We start from the raw sequence: 22,536 nt of genomic DNA on the forward strand, positions 1-22,536 counted from the left end.
GGTTTTTCTTATATGATATTGGATATATGGTTTTGGTAATGTTTTCAAACGAAATTTTTAGGCTGTATTTTTGGCATGTTACAAGTTGGTATCAGAGCCTTGGTTTGAGGGATTCAGGCACACTTTTGAGTATGACTGGACTCAAACTAAGGAAATGGTAAAAGATTTTCAAAAGAAAAATGTTTTCGAAAGAATTTTTGAAAAAGATACTTAAAAAGAAAAGAGTTTTGAGAAAAGGAAAAGGGTGTGGTGCATGCGATCAACCGAGCTCAAGTAAAGTACTCCCAAATTACCCATACAAGTTTATGTTATAATTATCAGTTCCAGTTTCAGTAGAACAACATGCTAGAATAGGACTAAGGATCTAGGAGGATGCCTTATGTGACTGTTATATGTGTTTCAGCTTATTGAGAATTGCATGCTAGTATTGAATAGACAGCCAATAGGATAGCCTGTTTAGGTTATGCCTGATAGTATGAGCTTAGCATTGTATGCTAGTACAGTTTCTCGTGATGAGGATAGATTTGCTTGAGTAGTTTCCTGTGTCCGAATGATGCTTGCTTCGTGCTTTGTAGGACTCGGAGTGATGGGAGTTAGCCATTAGGTGAATACGTCATGTCACATGTAATCAGGGTTGAATAATCTCAGAGTGCTGGATTTGGCCCTATTGCGCAGCTCTTGTTTGAGTCTAACCGTTGTAGGGACGAGTCTTTTACTCGAAGGATTATCTGAGCCTCGTCACATGTGATGGTGTTCAGGTGATGGCTAATTGGCATTACAAGGAGGCCTTCAGTAGCTGAGGACTGGATTTGGGTGGAGTCAGAGATTTCCCTAGGGCAAGCCTAGGATGAGAGTAGCAGAGATCAGTAGCAGTAGAAGTGACTTGGTGGAGTCGAGGCAGTACTTGAGGAAAGTACGGATAGATGTGGAAGGTAGTATGGGCCCGTACTACTGAAAGCAGAGGATCCGTACTTGAATCGAGGAAGGCTGAGATGAGACCAGGAAACTTGTAGTAGTAGCGATCCCTCGAGATATATCAGTGTTTATGACGTTTGTCTATATGTGTTTCAGAATGGTGGTTTTACGCCCTAGGCCAGCAGTCGGCAGTTCAGGTGCCGGAGAGGGATCAGGATCAGGCTCGGGGGCCGAGCATATGGATGAGCAGACTAGGGAGTTTCTCTCTTCTGAGATTACTCGCATCATACTCGAGTAGACTCCTGTGATCTTTGGTTCGATCAAGGAGGGTATTTTGGAGCTGATGGACGAGAGGTTGAGCACGTTCCGTGCTGAGGTGTCGACCATGATGGGGTCGCGCACACTCACTTTCAGGGAGTTCAGAGCATGTGGAGCTCCAGACTACCATGGGGCACGGGACCCCATAGCGAGTACCAGGTGGTTGGCGGATGTCGTCAATGCTTTCCGCACCAGCAGATGTCCCGAGGGGGACAAGGTCAGACTAGCATCCTGTCTTCTGAAGGACAGGGCACGGGATTGGTGGGAGGAGATCGGACATGTCATTGGAGATGACGCAGCCCTTGATGCGATGACCTCGACTGATTTTGTTACCAGGTTCAGAGCCGAGTTTGCACCAGTCATTGAGGTGCAACAGTTAGCCAGGGAGTTTCAGGATCTCACCCAGACTATTGAGACAGTGGCGGAGATTACCGCCAAGTTTAGGGAGAGGGCTCTTCTCGTTCCTCAGTATGCAGCTGATGAGGAAATGAAGAAGGCACGTTATCATGAGATGTTGCGGAGTGATATCCGCCAGTTTGTGAGCCGGTCCAGCTGTAAAACGCTGGATGATATGATTACGAGGGCTCGCGAGAGAGAGATTGATCTAGAGATGGAGAAGAAGAGGAAGCCAAAGGCGGCATCTGGAACAGGGAGTTCGGGCAAAAAGCCCAAGGTATCAGATCACAGATCTAGAGGACAGCAGAGCCACAGTTGGTGTGGCAAGTGTGGGAGATTGCACGATGGGGCGTGCAAGGCAGGTAGTGCCGGTTGCTACAAGTGCGGCCGGACCGGACATATGAGCAGAGATTGTGCAGCTACTGCTACCACCACCACAGTATCTGATCTGATTTGCTTCCATTGCAATCAGAGGGGACATAAAAAGTCCCAGTGTCCGAGTTTGGCAGCAGCAGGGAAGGTGGCGGCACCTGCCCCTGCTACTTTGAGGATTACAGACGGCCATTAGGGCTGGGGTGAGGCGCCAGTGGCGAAGAGTCGAGCTTTTCAGATGACAGCGGAGGAGGCGCGAGCGACTCCTGATGTGGTGACGGGTATGTATCTTCCTTTCATCTCTTTATTGATATTGATTGTTTCTTATGAGCGTATGTTTGTATATATAGGGTCGTTCCTAGTGAACGACATTTCAGCTATAGTATTGTTTGATTCGGGGGCTACCTGATCATTTGTTTCGCTTGCGCTTAGCAAGAGGTTTAGCAGAGGTTTGGGGGAGCTGGATTATCCACTCGAGGTGGAGATAGCAGACGACAGGACCGTCAGGGTCGCGAGAGTGCATAAGGGGTGTTCGCTTCGGTTATTCGATGAGCAGTTTTTAGTAGACTTGGTTCCTATTCCTCTGCGAGGGAACAAGGTTATAGTGGGTATGGATTGGCTGAGCCCCAATAGGGCAGTGATTGATTGTGAGCTGCAGTTAGTGAGGGCTCGCACTCCCGGTGGGGGAGAGTTAGTGATTCAGGGCGAGAGGCCACAGCGCGGACCGATTCTCTGTTGAGCAGCGAGAGCAAGGCGCTACTTCCAGCAGGGTTGCGCGGGGTATATTGCCTATGTTTTAGATACCTGAGAGAATGGCAAGGCGGCAGTGGACGATGTTCCGGTAGTGCGAGACTATCGGGATGTATTTCCAGAGGATTTGCCTGGAGTACCTCCTGAGAGACAAGTTGAGTTCAGGATTGACCTGGTTCCTGGTGCGGCTCCGATAGCCAAGGCACCATATCGGTTGGCTCCTCCAGATATGCAGGAGTTGTCTACGCAGCTGCAGGAGCTGCTAGATAAGGGTTTTATCAGGCCGAGTAGTTCACCATGGGGAGCCCCGATCCTGTTCGTGAGGAAGAAGGATGGGTTGCACCATATGTGCATAGATTATCGAGAGCTGAACAAGGTAACGGTGAAGAACCGTTACCCACTTCCGAGGATAGATGATTTGTTTGACCAGCTTCAGGGAGCATCTTGGTTCTCCAAGATCGATCTACGGTCAGGATATCACCAGATGCGGGTCAGGGATGAGGATGTGCAGAAGACCTCTTTTAGGACCCGCTATGGTCATTATGAGTTTGTGGTGATGCCGTTCGGGCTCACCAACGCTCCAGCCGCGTTCATGGACCTCATGAACCGCGTATGAAGACCGATGCTGGATCGGTCATTGATAGTGTTCATTGATGACATCTTGGTTTATTCCAAGACTCAGGAGCAGCATGAGGAGCACCTGAGAGAGGTGCTAGAGACGTTGAGGAGGGAGAGACTGTTCGCGAAGTTCTCTAAGTGTGAGTTCTGGTTGCGCGAGGTGCAGTTCCTTGGTCACCTCGTCAACCAGAAGGGTATACTAGTAGATCCGGCCAAGATAGAGGCCGTGATGCAGTGGGAGGTCCCGAGGTCTCCATCTGAGATTCGGAGCTTCCTAGGATTGGCAAGGTATTATCGGAGATTCATCCAGGATTTCTCCAAGATAGCAGTTCCACTCACCCGACTGACCAAGAAGTCGGTGGTGTTCCGCTGGGGGCCTGAGCAGCAGGCAGCATTTGAGACCCTCAGACAGATTGTGCGAGGCGCCGATCCTCACCCTGCCAGAGGGAGTAGAGGATTTTGTAATTTACTGTGATGCTTCGATCACAGGTATGGGAGCAGTGTTGATGCAGCGAGGGCATGTGATAGCTTATGCCTCTGGACAGTTGAAGCCTCACGAGGCTAACTATCCGATGCACGATTTAGAGTTTGGGGCAGTGGTGTTCGCCCTCAAGATTTGGAGACATTACCTCTATGGGGTCCGCTGTATCATTTACACGGATCATAAGAGTTTGAGGTACCTTATGGATCAGTCGAATCTGAACATGAGGCAGCGCCGATGGTTAGACGTAGTAAAGGATTATGACTGTGAGATCCTTTATCATCCGGGCAAGGCCAACGTAGTGGCCGACGCCCTGAGTCGCAAGGCGGTAGCAACCCCGATCAGGGATATTTGTCTGAGAATGACGGTGATTACTTCATTGTTGGAGCAGATTAGAGAGGCACAGGTTGAGGGCCTAAAGGAAGAGAGGCAGAAGTGTGAGAGGATTGTGGGCCGTGTAGCCTCTTTCGATTATGACAGTCGAGGATTGTTGACCCTTCATGGGAGAGTTTGGGTACCGTACTGGGGCGGAGTACGGCAGATGTTGATGGACGAGGCTCATAAGTCTCGTTTTTCCATCCAACCAGGGGCGACGAAGATGTATAGGGATCTTCGACCCAATTATTGGTGGCCCTGCATGAAGCGGGACGTAGCTTGGTACGTGGAGAGATGCCTGACCTGCAGGAAGGTCAAGGCGGAACATCAGAGGCTCCATGGCAAGATGCAGCCGTTAGACATTCCTGTGTGGAAATGGGAGGATATCACTATGGATTTCATCACTAAGCTTCCCAGGACCGCACGTGGAGTTGATTCGATTTGGGTCATAGTGGATCGGTTGACCAAGAGCGCGCATTTTATACCGATTCAGGAGAGTATATCGGCCGAAAAGCTAGCTGATATTTATGTGCGTGAGGTAGTGGCACGGCATGGAGTGCCTGTCTCGGTGGTATCAGACCGAGACGTTCGTTTTACTTCCAGGTTTTGGAAGCAGTTTCACGACGAGATGGGTACTCATCTCCATTTCGGTACCGCTTTCCACCCCCAGACGGACGGGCAGAGCGAGAGGATGATTCAAACTCTCGAGGACATGCTTCGGGCATGTGTCCTAGATTTCGGTGGCAGTTGGGATACGTATCTTCTTTTCGTATAACAACAGTTACCACGCTAGTATTGACCGCCCTCCTTTCGAGATGCTCTGTGGGAGGAAGTGTAGGACCCCGATTTGTTAGGGCGAGGTCGGTCAGCGAGTCATCGGGAGTACCGAGGTGGTGCTCAAGACCACAGAGTTGATCCAGCAGGTCCGTAGCAGACTACAGACTACGCAGAGTCGGCAGAAGAGTTACGCCGACAGGAGGCGTTCGGACTTAGAGTTCCAGGTGGGCGATATGGTCCTCCTGAAGGTATCACCCTGGAAGGGTGTTATCAGGTTCCGGAAGAGGGGCAAGCTGGGCCCCAGGTTCATTGGTCCTTTTAGGGTTTTGGACCGGGTGGGTCGGGTTGCTTATCGGTTGGATCTTCTAGCAGAGCTTATCCAGATCCACAACACTTTCCATGTTTCGCAGTTGAGGAAGTGTTTGGTGGACGAGTCAGCAGTGGTAACCTTGGAGGATATTCAGTTTGATAGCAGCTTGAATTATATTGAGAGACCAGTTGCGATCTTGGATCGGAAGACGAAGACCTTGAGAAACAAGGTAGTCCAGCTAGTGAAGGTGCAGTGGCAGCACCGGAAGGGTTCAGAGTGGACGTGGGAGGCCGAGGAGGAAATGAGGGAGCATTATCCGGAGTTATTTATAGATCCAGCAGCAGCAGACTTCGAGGACGAAGTCTAAGATAAGTGGGGGAGAGTTGTCACGCCCCAATTCTGGTATGTAATTTAAATAAGGTAATTTTCATTCCTAAGAGGTACTCGACGAGTCTGATGCTCAACTCGTCGAGTAGAGTCGGGATTGGCACGCAGTTTAAGTTGGCGACTCGACGAGTCCATATTCCCGGACTCAGCGAGTCTGCCAGTCTGGATGAAACCCTAATTTCAAGGGTTTGCACCCTATTTAAACATCTTATGTGCCCCAAGACCAGCCTCCCTCACCCACAAAGAGTCCCATACGAAACCCTAGCCGTCTTGGAGCATTTTTGGAGTAATTTCTCTCTTGTGAAGGTTTTAGTGCATCTTGGGGATTTTGGGAAAAAAGAGAGAAGAGAAGTATTCAAGGGGAGCAAGTAGATCCGGATATCTTGTTGCATTTCAGTCTCCTTTGAGGTATCAAGCTCGAATCTTTGCTTATTATCAATTAGATCTCTTGAGAAGTTTGCTCTTGTTGATTTTGAGCCCTTTCTAGACCTTAGGGTCGAATTAAGAGTTAATATGATGAATGGACTTCAGATCTAAGCTTTCCAGAGCCTCTTAAGCTCAACGTTGCCACCTTTATTGAGCCAAGTTTCCATTCCAAGCTTAGATCTCTTCCTTTAGCTTATTTTGGTTATTTGAGCTTCATATTAGCATGCATGCACGTAAAGTTAGAAACTTTATGTGAAAAACCAGCCCTAAGGACCCAGATCTATGAATGGAATGCACTGGATTCGAGCAGAATCGACTATTAGTAATGTCATGCTTGGGACTCGGCGAGTCGTTCTTCAAACTCGACGAGTCGAGTCGCGAGTCCCCAATTTTTCCCCATTTGAGAGTTTAAGGTGGAATCAGTGAGTAGATAATGGACTCGGGGAGTTAAGGCTCAGATCTAGTAGTGGAGGGACTCGACGAGTTATTCATACAACTCGACGAGTCAAGGACTGATCTCATTCATAGGATGAAGGAGGACTCGACGAGTTGTTCATACAACTCGGCGAGTCAGATGAAGATGAACTAGATGTTAGTATCGAAGAGGAACTCGTCGAGCCTTTGCCAAACTCGACGAGTAGAAGCGTATAGAGGTTTGGGAAATAAGGACAGGGACTCAGCGAGTTGGCGGCCTAACTCGGCGAGTCAGGTCAACTGAGAGTTGACTTTGGCCAGAAGGTTGACTTTGACCAGGGGTAAAATAGTCATTTTACCCTAAGGGCAGTTATCAGTATCTGATCTAGTGTTTTTGGGATGTGTAGCCGGGGAGTTCCGGAGCAGCAGTCAGCCAGCTTCAGATTTAGCATCTCAGCAGCCAGCGTTACGAGGTGAGTTTCCTTCCAGTAGGAACGGGTCTACGGCCACAATGCCGGCCCGTTTAGATAGCAGTAGTTTCGGACTCCGGTCCGATGCAGTAGTTCAGTATGCTTCATGTCTTTGTGATTCAGGCATGTTCATGTGTTAGTTAGTCCGGACTGCGGTCCGATGCAGTATGCAGTATATGTGTTTATGTTATATGCTATGTTATGCTATGTTCAGTTAGTCCGGACTTCGGTCCGATGCAGGGGGCAAGGCCCCAGTTAGTCCGGACTAAGTTCCGATGCTGGGGCAGCCCCAGTTAGTCCAGACTTCGGTCCGATGCAGGGGGCAAGGCCCCAGTTAGTCCGGACTTCGGCCCGATGCAGGGGGTAAGGCCCCAGTTGGTCCGGACTTCGGTCTGATGCAGTGGGCAAGGCCCAAGTTAGTCGGGACCTCGGTCCGATGCAGTAGGCAAGGCCCAGTATGTGCTTTATGTGTTATTGTATGGTATGTGGTAGTTTGGGGGAGCTCACTAAGCTTCGTGCTTACAGTTTCAGTTTTGGTTTCAGGTACTTCCGCTAGCAAAGGGAAGAGCTCGGGATGATGGCATCGCACACACCGCAGTTTCAGTTTTAGCCTGGGAGCATTTGAGACTCTGATATTTTTATTATTCAGTTTTTGATACAGTGATTGACATGAGATTTTGAGATACACGACTTATGGTTTTTCTTATATGATATTGGATATATGGTTTTGGTAATGTTTTTAAACAAAATTTTTAGACTGTATTTTTGGCATGTTACACACCAGTATATATATAGTAAGTTAGGAAAGACTCTGGAATCCTCCAGTACGTATAGTAGTTCTATTACTTTAAAATAAAACTAATTGAAGTTATTACCATTCATACATTAATCGTATTATTTATTACCAAATTCATGAGTTGTTATAACCATACTTGACCATTGAATTGCCTGAACGACGTTCTTCAAGTGTCGGAATCGGAATGACTTTGTCACCCAGGCCTGCCGGCCTAACTATAGCTAACAGTTGTGGTGCGGGATTGTCAATCCCGTATAGATCTATACACAAACTCATGTTCTCTCTTAAGGAGACTCTGGTTATAATCTCAGGACTTTTGTTAGTGCTTAAGTAAGTACGCAAAGAATGCTCACTCAAAAAATGCTATAGTAACGATTAAGTGTAAAATAAAATGAATCCATTGAATTTAAATGACTGTTTTTATGACCCATAAACTATACCCTATATAGCTTATATGATTGTTCGCATTGAATCTATGTTTCGTGCATTGATAAGGTAATTTTTCCATAAACTATTCCTATTATAGTTTATATGTTCGTTAACGTATTCAATTCATGTTTTACACTGAAAACTCTATGATTATGTTGAAAACTTCCCTTATGCTCAACATTTTACAAAAGGGATGAATATCTAAATGTTTTATAAAATATAAAAATCTTTGGTTTGAATCAATCACATGAGTTTTAATCCTGTTTATATAAGTCACAATATTTATTTATGTCTTGCTTGTATCCTCCCCCTAAAAACGTTAAAAACATTAAAAGTGTAGGGGTATAAACTCACTCTAAGTTGCGTGAAAGTGTCGGACAACGAAACTGTGAATGAAGACCCTCAGGTTGATGTACGCGGCACTTAACGAGATCTTAATAAAAATTAAATATATATATATATGCATTTTATTAGTGAAACCATTATTTATAGTGTTGGAAAAACACTTGATTTTGGTTTAGGAATGTTACCAGGACTCGATTGAATCAGAGAAAGCGGGTTTTCAGCCAAACTCACGACTTGAGAAGGTTTGCGGCCGTGAACAGTTTACTGTCGTTGAAGGGTTTACGGCCTTTGAAGGTTTGAAGGGTTCACGGCCTGTTCTTGGTGAATATGAAGATTTGACGGGTTCATGGCCGTGAACTCAAGAACAGCAAAGCTCGGTTTGATGAAAAACAAATGTTTTGATGCTCCAAAACGAGTTCCAAGGCGGATAGAGTGCTAGATGAAGAGAAATCTGGTGTTTTCGGGTGACGATTTTTAGAGAGAGAGAGGGTGTTTGCGGCCATAAAAGTGCAAATGAGGGGTAGGGGCTCATATATATAGGGGGTTTTCATGGTCGGTGGTGGGGCCACCAGCCGTGAACGGGTTTATGGTCGTGATCGGGTTCACGGTCGTGAACACCACTCGGGCCGGAATCCGCTGATTTTCGAAGGAAACTCGGGTTTTCGCATGATTTTGTTTCCGACACTTATAAAAACGATCTTCTAAACCATAAGAATTTAACATAACAAATAAAATTCGTAATTTATTTAACGGAAAATGGCTAACTTTAATGGAAAAAGGTTCGGGTTGTCACATCATCCCCCAGATAGAGGGAATTTCGTCCCATAATTCAAACGTAGAATACAATCATGGACTCGGAAAAAGATGCGGGTATTTCTGTTTCCTTTGATCTTTGCGCTCCCAAGTGAATTCAGGTCCCCGCTTGGCATTCCAGCGGACCTTCACTATCGGTATGTGACTTTGTTTCGTTCGTTTGACTTCCCGATCCATGATTTCAACTGGTTCTTCCACGAAATTAAAGTTCTCATTGATCTTGATCTCATCAAGAGGGATCACAAGGGTTTCGTCGGATAGACACTTTTTAAGGTTTGACACGTGGAAGACTGGATGAACGTTGCTAAGTTTTTGGAGTAAACGAAGTTTGTATGCTACGGGACCGATCCTAGCGGGAATCTTGAATGGTCCTATGTATCTCGGATTTAGCTTTCCACGCTTTCGAAAGCGTATCATGCCCATCCAGGGTGAGACCTTCAAAAAGATGCGGTCACCAACCTGGAACTCCAAAGGTTTCCGTCTCTTATCGACATAGCTCTTTTGTCTATCTCTTGAAGCTTTTAGTCGTTCTCTAATTTGTACGATCTTTTCTGTGGTTTCTCGGATGATTGCTGGGCCTGTGAGAGTGCTATAGGGGACTTGACCTTTAGCTAGCTGCGTGTCACCCACCTCAGCCCAGCACAGAGGAGATCTGCAATTATGGCCATAGAGGGCTTCAAACGGCGCAACCTTGATGCTGGTATGATAGCTGTTGTTGTAGGAGAACTCGACCAAGGGCAAATGGGTGTCCCACGACTTGCCAAAGTCTATAACACATGCTCTCAACATGTCTTCCAATGTCTGAATGGTCCTCTCACTCTGCCCATCAGTTTGTGGATGGTAAGTTGTGCTCATATCCAGCTTAGTTCCAAGAGCCTTCTGCAGTGACTGCCAAAATCTCGAGGTGAATCTGCTATCCCGATCGGAGATAATGGACACAGGCACACCATGTAGACGAACTATCTATTGGATGTAGATTCGGGTCAGTCTCTCCATTTTGTATGTTTCTTTAATTGGTAGGAAATGGGCAGACTTAGTCAATCTGTCGACGATTACCCAAATACTATCAAGGTCACTTGGGGTCTTGGGCAGTTTGGTAATGAAGTCCATTGTGATTCATTCCCACTTCCACTTAGGTATTTCTGGCTGCTAAAGTAGACCTGAGGGCTTTTGATATTCCACCTTCACCTTGGTGCAAGTCAGGCACTTGCCCACGAAGGTAGCGATCTCTGATTTCATGTTTGGCCACCAATATAGCTTTTTGAGATCCAGATACATCTTATCCGAACCTGGGTGAACGGAGTATCTAGTTTTGTGAACTTCGCTCATAACAACTTCTCTGTAACCACCGAACTTTGGGGTCCAGATCCGGTTCATGAAATAGTAAACTCCGTCTCCCTTGATCTCTAGGTTCTTTTCCATTCCCCTCAAGGCTTCATCCAACATGTTCTCTGGTTTTAAGGCTTCCAGCTGAGCCTCTCTGATTTGAGCGGAAAAATGGGAATGGATGGTCATTGTCAGTGCCTTCACTCTACGACCTGAATACTCTTTCTGGCTGAGGGCATCTGCTACCACATTGGCCTTGTCGGGATGACAACGTATTTCACACTCATAATCATTGAGTAGCTCAACCCATCGCCGGTTCCTCATGTTTAACTCTTTCTGATCGAAAATGTGTTATAGGATCTTATGGTCGGTGAAGACGGTACACTTGGTTCCATAGAGATAATGTCTCAAAATCTTTAACGCAAAGACCACTGCTCCCAACTCCAAATCGTGAGTTGTATAATTGACTTCGTGTGCTTTCAGCTGTCTCGAGGTATAGGCAATAACCTTTCCTCGCTGCATGATCACACAGCCTAGGCCCTGACTGGATGCATCGCAGTAGACAATGAAGTCCTCCGTCCCTTCTAGGGATAAGATAGGTGCGCTGCATAAGGCCTGCTTTAATGTTTGGAATGCAGTGTCTTGACTTTCTCCCCAACTAAAGGTCACACCTTTCTGAGTCAGGGCGGTTGGAGGCTTAGCAATCCTGGAGAAATTCTGGATAAACCTGTGATAGTAGCCAGCAAGACCCAAGAATTGACGGATTTCTGTGGGTGTCTTTGGTGTTGACCAACTTTCTATCGCTTTAATTTTGGAAGGGTCCACGTGTATGCCTTCTTCGCTAACCACGTGACCGAGGAAAATTAATTTTCTGATCCAGAATTCGCACTTTGAGAATTTTGCATATAGCTTATCCGCCCTCACAGTTTCTAATACTAGCCTCAAATGTTGTCTATGATCTGCCTCACTCCGAGAATAGACAAGTATGTCATCAATGAATACTATTACGAACTTGACTAGGAAGGGGCGGCATACCCTATTCATCAAATCCATGAATTCCTCACTACAAACTCATAGTGACCATATCGAGTCTGAAATGTTGTCTTAGGAACATCACCCTCATGGACTCGTAACTGATGGTACCCTAACCTTAGGTCTATCTTGGAGAAGTAACTGGCTCCTTGAATTTGATCGAAGAGGTCGTCGATTCTGGGTAAGGGGTAACGGTTTTTGATGGTAAGCTTGTTCAGTTCACGATAATCCATGCACATCCGAAAGGATCCATCCTTCTTTTTCACGAATAGGATCGGGGCTCCCCAAGGTAAGGAACTTGGTCTGATGAATCCCTTGTTGAGTAGTTCATTGAGCTAGCTGGATAACTCTTGCATTTCTTCCGACGCTAGACGGTAAGGGGATTTAGCTACGGGGGTAGCTCCGGGGATTAAGTCGATTCGGAACTCAACTTGGCGCTCGGGAGGGATTCCGGGAAGATCTTTGGGGAAGACATCAGGAAAATTGCAGACTTCGGGGATGCTCTCGAGGTCCTTAACTTCCTATTTCTCATTAACGACATGGGCTAGGAATGCATGGCACTCATTTCGCAGATATTTCTGGGCTTTGATGCATGAAATGATACGTAGGTTTGAGCTGAGTTTATCACCATATATAATAAGGGCTTCGCCAGATGGCAGATTGAGGCGTATGGATTTTTCGTAACAAAGGATATCAGCACGATTGGGGCTCAACCAATCCATGCCGATGATGACATCGAAGCTTTTTATGGAAACCGGCATAAGGTCGATCGGAAAAGAATGGTCGTTTAAGGTAAGGGTACAGCTGATGAACACGTCATTAGTGCTCTCTTTCTTTCCGTTAGACATCTTGACAGTAAATGTTTCAGTTAAAGGTTGGGATTTATGTTTGAGTAGATGCTTAAATGCATGACTAACAAAACTTCTCTCTGCACCAGAATCGAAAAGAATGCATGTATAAGAGTTGTCGAGAAGGAACGTACCCGTAACTACGGTGGGATCAGGGACTGCTTCCTCCTGGCCCATTTCTAGCACCTTTCCTGTGTTTCCAGCAGTTGTTGCTTTGGGACAATTTCTCTTGAAGTGCCCGGTTTCTCCACAACCATAACAAGCTTGGCTTACTCCAGCTCCAAAGGCCTGATTGGTTGGTTGGACTGGTGTCCTGCAGAAACGAGCTGTGTGCCCCTTTCTGCCACACTTGTCACATTGCATCTCTCTGCAAACTCCCAAATGATGGAAGTTGCATTTGTTGCACAAGGGCAGGTTTACAGCATAACGGCTGGGAGTTGTTGGAGTAGTGGGAACAACAGCAGGAATGGTAGCAGCGTGGACTGCCACTATTTGTTGCTTCTTGGAGGGCTCCTGCGAATACTTGCCCTTGCGTTTGTTCCAGAACCTTTTCTTCTCACCACTCTCCTTTGGTGGTTCGAGAACGGCTGCTACTCTTTCATGATCAACCCCGTAATCTATTAGTGTCTGTGCTAAGCACTTGGCGCTGTCAAAAGTGGAAGGTTTAGCAGCCAAGACATTCCCTTGAGTTGGGGGTGTCAATCCCCAAATGTATCTTTCAATTTTCTTGCTTTCCGGGGTGACCATCCCGGGACAGAGAAGAGCCAGGTCGCTGAACCTAGCAGTGTACGTAGCAATGTCAGAACCTTTCATCCTTAGGTTCCAGAGCTCATGCTCTAGCTTTTGCATCTCGCCCCTTGGGCAGTACTCGGCGAGCATTAGTTCCTTTAGACTTTCCCAACTCATGGCATTGGCCACTGGCAGAGTTAGGGATTTGACTCGGCTATTCCACCAAGTTAGTTCTCCATCGGTGAAGGTGCAGGCGGAAAACTTCACCTTGCTCGCCTCGGAGCACGCACAGATTTCAAAAATTGATTCGATCTTCTCGAACCAAAGCGTTAGGGAAATGACACCTCCATTGCCGTCGAAGGATTTGGGTTTCGCACTCATGAAATCTTTGTAGGAACACTCCTTCGGGTGTCCCTGGCCACCATCAAGATTGCGGGGGTTGGATCCACTACCCGAACCGCCAGAGCCGCCAGGCTTCATCTGCGACATTGTAGCAGCCACAACGACTGTAACATGACATGATCGAACTGAGGAGGTGGTGGCGGTGGGGGATCGTTCTTCTTCTTGTTGGGTCTCTTCCTAGGAGGCATCTTTCTCTAAAAGATACAAGGGAAAAATGACGGTGAGCCTTCTATGTGGATCATGAGTCGGATACTTTCGAACAAGATATATCTTAACCCTACAGCGTTAACAGAGATCTATAATAAAGGTTTACTAACATAACCAGGGAATTTTAGGTCTTTCATTTGTGAGGATTAGTACTATTTGTAATAATTTTGTGCAATGTTATAAAATACTCCAATAGTATTTTAAGTATGTGCTTCATTAGTATAGGATTTGGTGAGTTTTAGACTTGTCGCAACACCACAGTCACTCCCAAACACATGTAGTCACATCTCAGAGAAATATAGTTGATCAGGTTATATTGGCCCCACATATGAGTTCATAACTATCCAGGTTTAACCGTAGTGTCCAACTCATCCTAAATACTTTTATGTAATTCCTACTATGTTATAGCTTCTTGTACGTATGTATACTTGTATACTTCTTGTAAAATACTTATATTTTAAAGTATACTTTTAGTTTCAGAGCGCTTCGGCCCCTTTAGTGTTTATAGTTGTATACCATGTAAGGTTCGGTATACTTAGTTCACTATAAACAATAGCTCTGATACCAATCTGTCACACCCCCAAACCGAAACGGCGGAAACGTTCGAGGGTGGAGGACGTCATGTATAATATCACAACAATTGCATCATAGTAATCAAAGTAAACACAACCATAACATTGAATATATATAAAAGGGTATTTACATCTGTTTGATTCATATTTATATACATCAAAAGTAGCAAAATATAAAGACGTGACTCTATACGCTCCGTCCTCTCAAAAGCCTGCAGGGTACCTGTCTACTGATTTCCTGAGAATACAAGCGGTTTTGAAAGAGTATCAACATTAAGCTCGTGAGTTCATAAGCTTGTTTTTGTAATGAAAACCTATTAATAAGTCAATGAGAATGTTTGTATGTTTCTAAGAAAATCCAATATTTTCTAACATGTGTGTTTTTGTTACAGTATCCCATAATGTATTAGTTCATATTCCTGGTTACCACTAGATGTGTTGTATATTGTTGTTTTGAATGAAAAACCCTTTTACATGAAAATCATGGCTATCACCAGTATATATATAGTAAGTTAGGAAAGACTCTGGAATCCTCCAGTATGTATAGTAGTTCTATTACTTTAAAATAAAACTAATCGAAGTTATTACCATTCATACATTAATCGTATTATTTAGTACCAAATTTATGAGTTGTTATAACCATACTTGACCATTGAATTGCTTTAACGACGTTATTCAAGTGTCGGAATCAGAATGATTTTGTCACCCAGGCCTGCCGGCCTAACTGTAGCTAACAGTTGTGGTGCGGGATTGTCAATCCCGTATAAATCTATACACAAACTCATGTTCCCCTTCAAGGAGACTCTGGTTATAATCTCGGAATTTTTGTTAGTACTTAAGTAAGTACGCGAAGAATGCTCACTCATAAAATACTATACTAACGATTAAGTGTAAAATAAAATGAATCCATTGAATTTAAATGACTTTTTTTATGACCTATAAACTATACCCTATATAACTTATATGATTGTTCGCATTGAATCTATGTTTCGTGCATTGATAAGGTAATTGTTCCATAAACTATTCCTATTATAGTTTATATTTTCGTTAATGTATTCAACTCATGTTTTACACTGAAAACTCTACGATTATGTTGAAAATTTCCCTTATGCTCAACATTTTACAAAAGGGATGAATATCTAAATGTTTTATAAAATATAAAAATCTTTGGTTTGAATCAATCACATGAGTTTTAATCCTGTTTATATAAGTCACAATATTTATTTATGTCTTGCTTGTATCCTCCCCCTAAAAACATTAAAAACATTAAGAGTGTAGGGGTATGAACTCACTGTTAGTTGCGTTCATACCTAAATGTTCGCGGCCAGAAAAGTGCAAATGAGGGGTAGGGGCTCATATATATAGGGGGTTTTCATGGTCGGTGGTGCGGCCACCAGCCGTGAACGGGTTTACGGCCGTGATCAGGTTCACGACCGTGAACACCACTCGGGACGGAATCCGCTGATTTTCGAAGGAAACTCGGGTTTTGCGTGATTTTGTTTCCGACTCTTATAAAAACGATCTTCTAAACCATAAGAATTTAACGGAGCAAATAAAATTCATAATTTATTTAACGGAAAACGGCTAACTTTAACGGAAAAATGTTCAGATTGTCACAAATGGTCTCTTAGTGTTTGGAGATGCGACGTGGGGGTGGGCACTGGATTAAGTCCCGATCATTTCAACTTTCATCAGATACACACCTTTGGTCCGTCCTTCCCATTTTCTTTTCAAGATTAGGCTACAATTTACCTTTTAAACCTTGATCCCATAAATTCCTTTCATAATAGATCCCTAAATTACCAATTACCCCCCCCCCCCCCCCTAAGCCTTCAAATCATTTCAATTTAAATTACCAACACCTTGCTATATAATTATTTATTTTAGGGCTACTATACACTCATAAATTTATTTATTTATTTATTTAATAAATGGGGGTGTTACACTTCCCCTTAATTTGACAGTATGCCAATTTCACCCTGTCACCATCATTGCACCACTTTGGGAGACGACTCGAATTGTTTTCAAACAAGTTGAGGGTATAAGCGTCTTTTATCTGTATATACATATAAGGATAATTATCAAAAACGAAAATAAAAAACACCCACAACCAACATGTGATGTGGAGGTAAATCACAATTAGGGGGCAAAAGTAAAACTGGCAGTGAATTCAGTAACTTGAATATAGTTTGCAAGATCACCAAAGAGTCCAACTGCTTTGTACATTTCAAGGATGAATGCAACACAAGATGCTGATTTTCCATCCATGTATGTCCAGTCATCCTGTTCAGGAATGGTTAATAGTTTCGCGAAAAATGATCCACGCCTTTCCACTTCTACCAAGATCTCCGGAAGGTCAAGATCCTACAAAGAAATAGCAACGTACTTTCATTGATTTGTTAACAAAGCATAATGCCTAATAAGAAAAAAAGTGAAAGTACAATGACTTTATATGATTAAATAACAAATCTGAGTACCAAGTCGCTTGTTCAAGGCTTCGTTCCATATTTTGGCAGAATATTCGGGTCGTACTTGGTTCCATATGGTCATAACAGAAGCAACCTGTACACCATAATCCAAAATACTTTTACACTTGCATAAATAAATAAAAAAATAAATAAGTACCAAATACCATTTTTCATTTTGTGGGACAAATTCAGTGAAAATACCAGATGAGCATCAAATGGTGGTGGATAATTTCCATCAATGGTGTCGATCCAGCTAAATATCAGATTATGATAACCGTATGGTTTTCCTATCATGCTTTTTGCATACTCTCATGCAGCCGTTTCATTGAACTTGGCCCGAACCTCCGGATGCAAAGGAAGCAATGCAATATGCGGATTTGTAGCTGCGGCGACACATAGATCGAAGCTAGGGTTTGTAGCGGCAGCGGCCTCTAAAAACCCTAGGATTTCAGGAAACAAGAATGACGACAACCTTTGAAAACCCACGGGTCTCCTTCTTTCCTTCTTCAAACTCGATTGAAGCCTACCTGAGGGTCATTTGACGGAACCAGGAGGGTCGTGAGACGGTGGGGACGGATAGAAACGGTGGTGAAGAGGGGTGGTAATTGGTGTTTCCAGTGGCCTTTTCTCGGTTGTAAAGGCCTCGTCAGGGTCTGTTATGGCATTGAGAGGTAGTAGCGGACCAAAGCGACGACGGGGGCGGAGAGTGATTTGGTCGCCATCGTTGTGTTTTGGTCTATAAAGACGAAGCTCATCGGTTCTCAGGAGGCGGCGGATCTAAAACCCTCGTTTCAGAGCTGGAACAAGACATCGTCTCTATTTCAGATCTCGATCTCCTTTCTCTCGTCGTCGATTGTCAAGGTTCAAAGGGAGGGAAACAACGATTGAAGCGGGTGGTGCTACCTGATCGGAGGGAGGCGGAGGGGCAGCCTAGGCCGACGACAACCGCCTTTCTTTTTCTTTGGGCGGTGGTAAGCAAGAAACGAGAGAGAGAAAGAGTGTGAGAGAGATAATGTGTGTGTGAGAGAGAGACAAAGAGTAAGAGAGAGAAAGTATTCTTTTTTCTTCTTTTTATTTCTATAAGACTAAACTACACAAATGGTCCTTGTGGTTTGCTCAAAATTGCCACTTTGGTCTAAAAAAGTTTGCACTAGCACCACAGGTCCAAAGTTTTCATTTTGTTGCGAGTTTGGTCCAATTTGCTTTGAACTTTTTCATTATGACGATTTTGCCCTTACTTTTTTCTTTTTTAGTTTTTTTATTTATTTAAATATTTTTCTGTTTAAAAGAAAAAAAAAATTGTCTTTGCTATTTTACTTTAATAATTTTTTTATAAAGAAATAAATAAATAAAATATACAATTTCTCTCTCTCTCTCTCTCTCTCTCTCTCTCTCTCTCTCCACCCACCGTCTTCCCCATCCCTCTTCCATCTTTGTGTTTCACTGTTGTTGCCAAGAGATACCCTCAAAGAGCATCTCCATCTCCAACAAAAAATTAGGCAAGTCGTCTACATCCCTGATCATCCCTCATCATCGCCATTCTATATATATATATATATATATATATATATATATATATATATATATATATATATATATATATATATATATATATCATTTCTTGCTTACCACCATCCAAAGAAGAAGAAACCGACGGCTGTCGTCGGCCTGGACCCCACTCTGCATCCCTTTGTTCAGGTAGCACCACCCCAAACACCCACTTCGATCGTTTCTACCCTCCCTTTGAACCTTGATAGCCGAAGACAAGAGAAAGGAGATCGAAATTTGAAGTTAGGGTTTCTTGGCGGCTAGGGTTTTCAGATGCGACGTTTTGCGACTGGAAATCAAGGGGCTAGACATGAGGTGAAGGGATGGGTGTTTGGTGGTAGGGATTGCTTTAACAGACGACTTTAACAAGGGTTAGATTGGTGGTGGTTCATCTTCGAGATCGATTTAGATGAAACTATGAAGAAGAATGTGATTTTATCATCATTTTGTCTTCCATGTCTACGTCGTGGTTCAGAGAAGACAAACCGACGGAGGTCAATCGAAATCAATCTCTCTACCTTGTCATATATGCTCCGAGATATGAAGACAAAACGAGATCTATTCGTGTATGTGTGTTTTCGTGTTTGAAGGCAATATATCGATTTCTTTCCCCTAAATCTAGTTCAAATCTTCAGTGGTGGTGGTGATATTTTATTTTATGAAAATCGTAACTATAAAGATGTGTTTTGATTTCTGAAATAGGTGTTCATGGATTTTTAAAGTGGTGTTCATGGATTGTATTTTATTTTATTTTTTTATTTTTGAAAAGAAACGAAGTGGTGGTGAAGAGAGAGAGAGAGAGAGAGAGAGAGAGAGTTTTGGCTTTTTAAATTTTTAAACAATTTTCTTTTAATCAGAAAAATATTTAAATAAATAAAAAACTAAAAAAAGAAAAAAGCAAGGGCAAAATCGTCTTTATAAAAAAGTTCAAAGCAAATCGGACCAAACTCGCAACAAGATGAAAAGTTTGGACCTCTGGTGCTAGTCCAAACCTTTTTGGACCAAAGTGACAATTTTCAGCTAACCACAGGGACCATTTGTGCAGTTTTGTCTTTCTATAATAAAAAATTTAAAAAAAGAAAATACAAAGGGCAAAATCGTCATTTTATTAAAAATTAAACCAAAATGGACCTAACTTGCAAAAAATGGAAGATTAGGGAAAATACCGGCTATAAACATTCTTTGGGGTTGAATTCCAAAATATAGACACAAAAAATTGGATTTCCGGGTATAGACATGGATTCCGCGGAGGTAAGCTATGAGGACTCCGCGGAATCCACTGTAGCTCCGCGGAATGGCAAAATCGTAAATAAATCAGGGTATTAAAAAAAACTCAAGATCCATTCCTTGGAGCTACCTCCGCGAAATGAGTTCATTCATCGGAGGTAGCTCCGAGGAATGGATCTTGAGGTTTTTTTTAATACCCTTATTTATTTACGATTTTGCCATTTCGCGGAGCTACAGTGGATTCCGCGGAACCCTCAGAGCTTACTTCCGTGGAATCCATGTCTATACTGGAAATCCAATTTTTTGTGTCTATATTTTGGAATTCAACCCCAAAAAATATCTATAGCCGGTATTTTCCTAAATTTTGGACCATTGGTACTAGTCCGAACTTGTTTGGCCAAAAATAGTAATTTTGGACATACCATAAGGACCATTCCTGCACTTTTGTCAAATAAAAATAAAAAAGTGGTTTAAAGGTACGTTGATTAGCAGCCAAAAAAAACGTGGCATTTTTCTTTAAAAAAAAGTAAGGGCATGGTTTTTCTGTTATTTTAATAAAAACTAATAGACCTGATTGAGGTGTATTTGGATCTTTAGAGATGACAATATCTAATGGAGATGGTGAGTGTGACTGGGGAGGAAGCGGCTGCGCACTCATTGCGCGTGATCTACGAAGGCGAGCGGCGGAGAGGCGGAGCCCTATTCTATTTGGAGTGACGACTATGTTCCATCGTGCGGATTGGAGATGGCAAGCCTGCAAAAAAGATTTGAGGCGTGTGTGTTACCGGTACAACAGTTGATACAAGAAGTCCTACATATAGAGAAGAGATTAGAAGCAGCAATACGCATACACAGATAAGGGATTTATTGACTTCAAATTCAATGGCGCTGATTATGAGCTTGAGTACGAGTGTGAGCGTAAGCAAGTGTTTGGTTCGTGTGGCTGTACCCCAGCATCAAACATGGAGAATGACTTCTCGGCCTACTAGAAACCTGGTCGTGGTGGCGATGGAGAAAAAACGGCCTCTTCTGGCTCTGGTCACAAAGGCACTCGGTGCCGATCATCGCTTCTCACACCCGGAGGATGAGGATGAGGATGAGGATTCCCTACTCTTGGAGTATAAGGTATTAATAAAAACATCTTTCTTGATAAAGTGTTTGATGTGAAATCAAAATACAATTAAGGTCATTATAATGTTAGTAATGATTGATGATTGTTTACGTTTGTAAGATTAGATCACATAATCAAACTGTGAAATGTAAAACTAGCAACCAAAAGAACAAATTTTTTTTTGCTCTCTTAGTATTTAAATGATTTGTTGAATGTTAAAATCAGAAACATTTTTGGCTCGTCATCTCTACATAATTTCTAGGTCTTCTGTCTGCCTTATCATATCATTTATTACAAACAGAAACAATAAACATTAAAACATAAAATATGAATATAAGGTTGTTTGTTTTATTAAAATTAATTGGGTTGTTGCAGAATTTTGCTGGAGAGGTGGTTGCATCAGCTTCATTTGCTGAAGCAATATGGTTTTACCCCTCAGAGGCAGTAGCAATTAATGCTGCCTTAACATATGCAGGAATGTTCCAAACTTTTGCACACAACAAGTTTCAGCCAACTGAATACATCTCTTTCTCTGATAACATGGTTAGTCCTAGTTTTCCACCCATGAGGAGCAATAATATTAGTGAGGCAGAGAAACTTATTTCTCAAGGAAAAGTTGCTATTGTCTTTGTGGACCCCATATATTGCAATGGAGAGATATGCAACTTTAAACAAGAGCAGCTGCAGTCTTTGAGGACTGCTTGTGACAAAGCAGGAGTACTACTCGCATTCGATGAGGTAAATGTAATTAGTTATTAGTTATTACTAGTATAAAATTATATATGAATGCTTATAATTCCAATTAATTGCAGTTTGAATCTGGGCTTGGTGTAACTGGGCGGCTTTGGGCCCACGAAGTGTTGGGTGTAAAGCGGGATCTAATGATGGTTAAATTCGGAAGTTTGGCCATACATGGTCTCTTGGTGAATGAAAAAATGAAAGCCCACATATGCAAATTCGAGGAGGATTATATCCCGGATGAATGCAGTGGAGTTTTAGAATGTTTCAGACTAATAGCCCGACCCGATGTTTTGGACATCACAACAAGAAAAGGCATATTCTTAAAAAACATTTTAAGTGAGAAACTTGGAGGAAAAGGTCATGTAAGAGAAATACGAGCATCCGGGCTTCTAGCTGCAGTGGAGCTAGATGTTGAAGCGCAACCTGTTGTTGATAAATGCAAGGAGAATGGTGTTCTTATAATATCAGCAGTTGGCAAAGAAAACAATATCATCCAAATCAATCTTTCATTTGGAATTGGTGTCCACGTTATGGAAACTATCGTTAATATCCTGCAGGAATGCCTCAAGGTTCTTGATTAGCTAGGAGGCTCAAATGTCAATGGTTTGGTTTGGTTGGGTTGGGTTGGGTTAATTAGACGAATGGTTTTTTGTTAAGACTAATTATTAGTGATTAACCCACTGTTTCTTTATTTTGGGTTCTATTGACTAGTGATTAATGGTTGACTTACGCTTTTTATTGTGTGTTCTATTTCTTTTTGTTGCTAATGCCGTTCAAATTTATCATTTCATATATTAATTTATTTATTTTTGTCATAACTTCTAGTAAGATATATAATTTAGGTTAGGTCGCTAACATTGTGCATATAGAAATGGCATCGTCCCAATAAAAAAATATGCTTTTAGTTTCCTTGTGCGCCAGAAGCTGTGGAGC

General features: G+C 43.1%; 1 protein-coding gene and 1 pseudogene across 1 annotated transcript; one reads left to right on the forward strand and one right to left on the reverse strand.

Moving 5' to 3' along the window:
- Positions 1-20,409, reverse strand: part of LOC145111003 (uncharacterized) — a 35,152-nt pseudogene extending 14,743 nt beyond the window's left edge.
- LOC145117089 (acetylornithine aminotransferase, chloroplastic/mitochondrial-like) lies at positions 20,359-22,330 on the forward strand. Its single transcript, XM_079053392.1, has 3 exons — positions 20,359-20,876; positions 21,238-21,600; positions 21,675-22,330. The coding sequence occupies exons 1-3, from the start codon at positions 20,634-20,636 to the stop codon at positions 22,182-22,184; spliced, it is 1,116 nt and encodes a 371-aa protein (XP_078909518.1). The 5' UTR covers positions 20,359-20,633; the 3' UTR covers positions 22,185-22,330.
- Positions 22,331-22,536: the final 206 nt, after the last annotated feature.

Source organism: Lactuca virosa, chromosome 5, assembly GCF_052849685.1.
Source record: "Lactuca virosa cultivar CGN04683 chromosome 5, Lactuca_virosa_CGN04683_v6, whole genome shotgun sequence".
NCBI classification, from domain to species: Eukaryota; Viridiplantae; Streptophyta; class Magnoliopsida; order Asterales; family Asteraceae; genus Lactuca; species Lactuca virosa.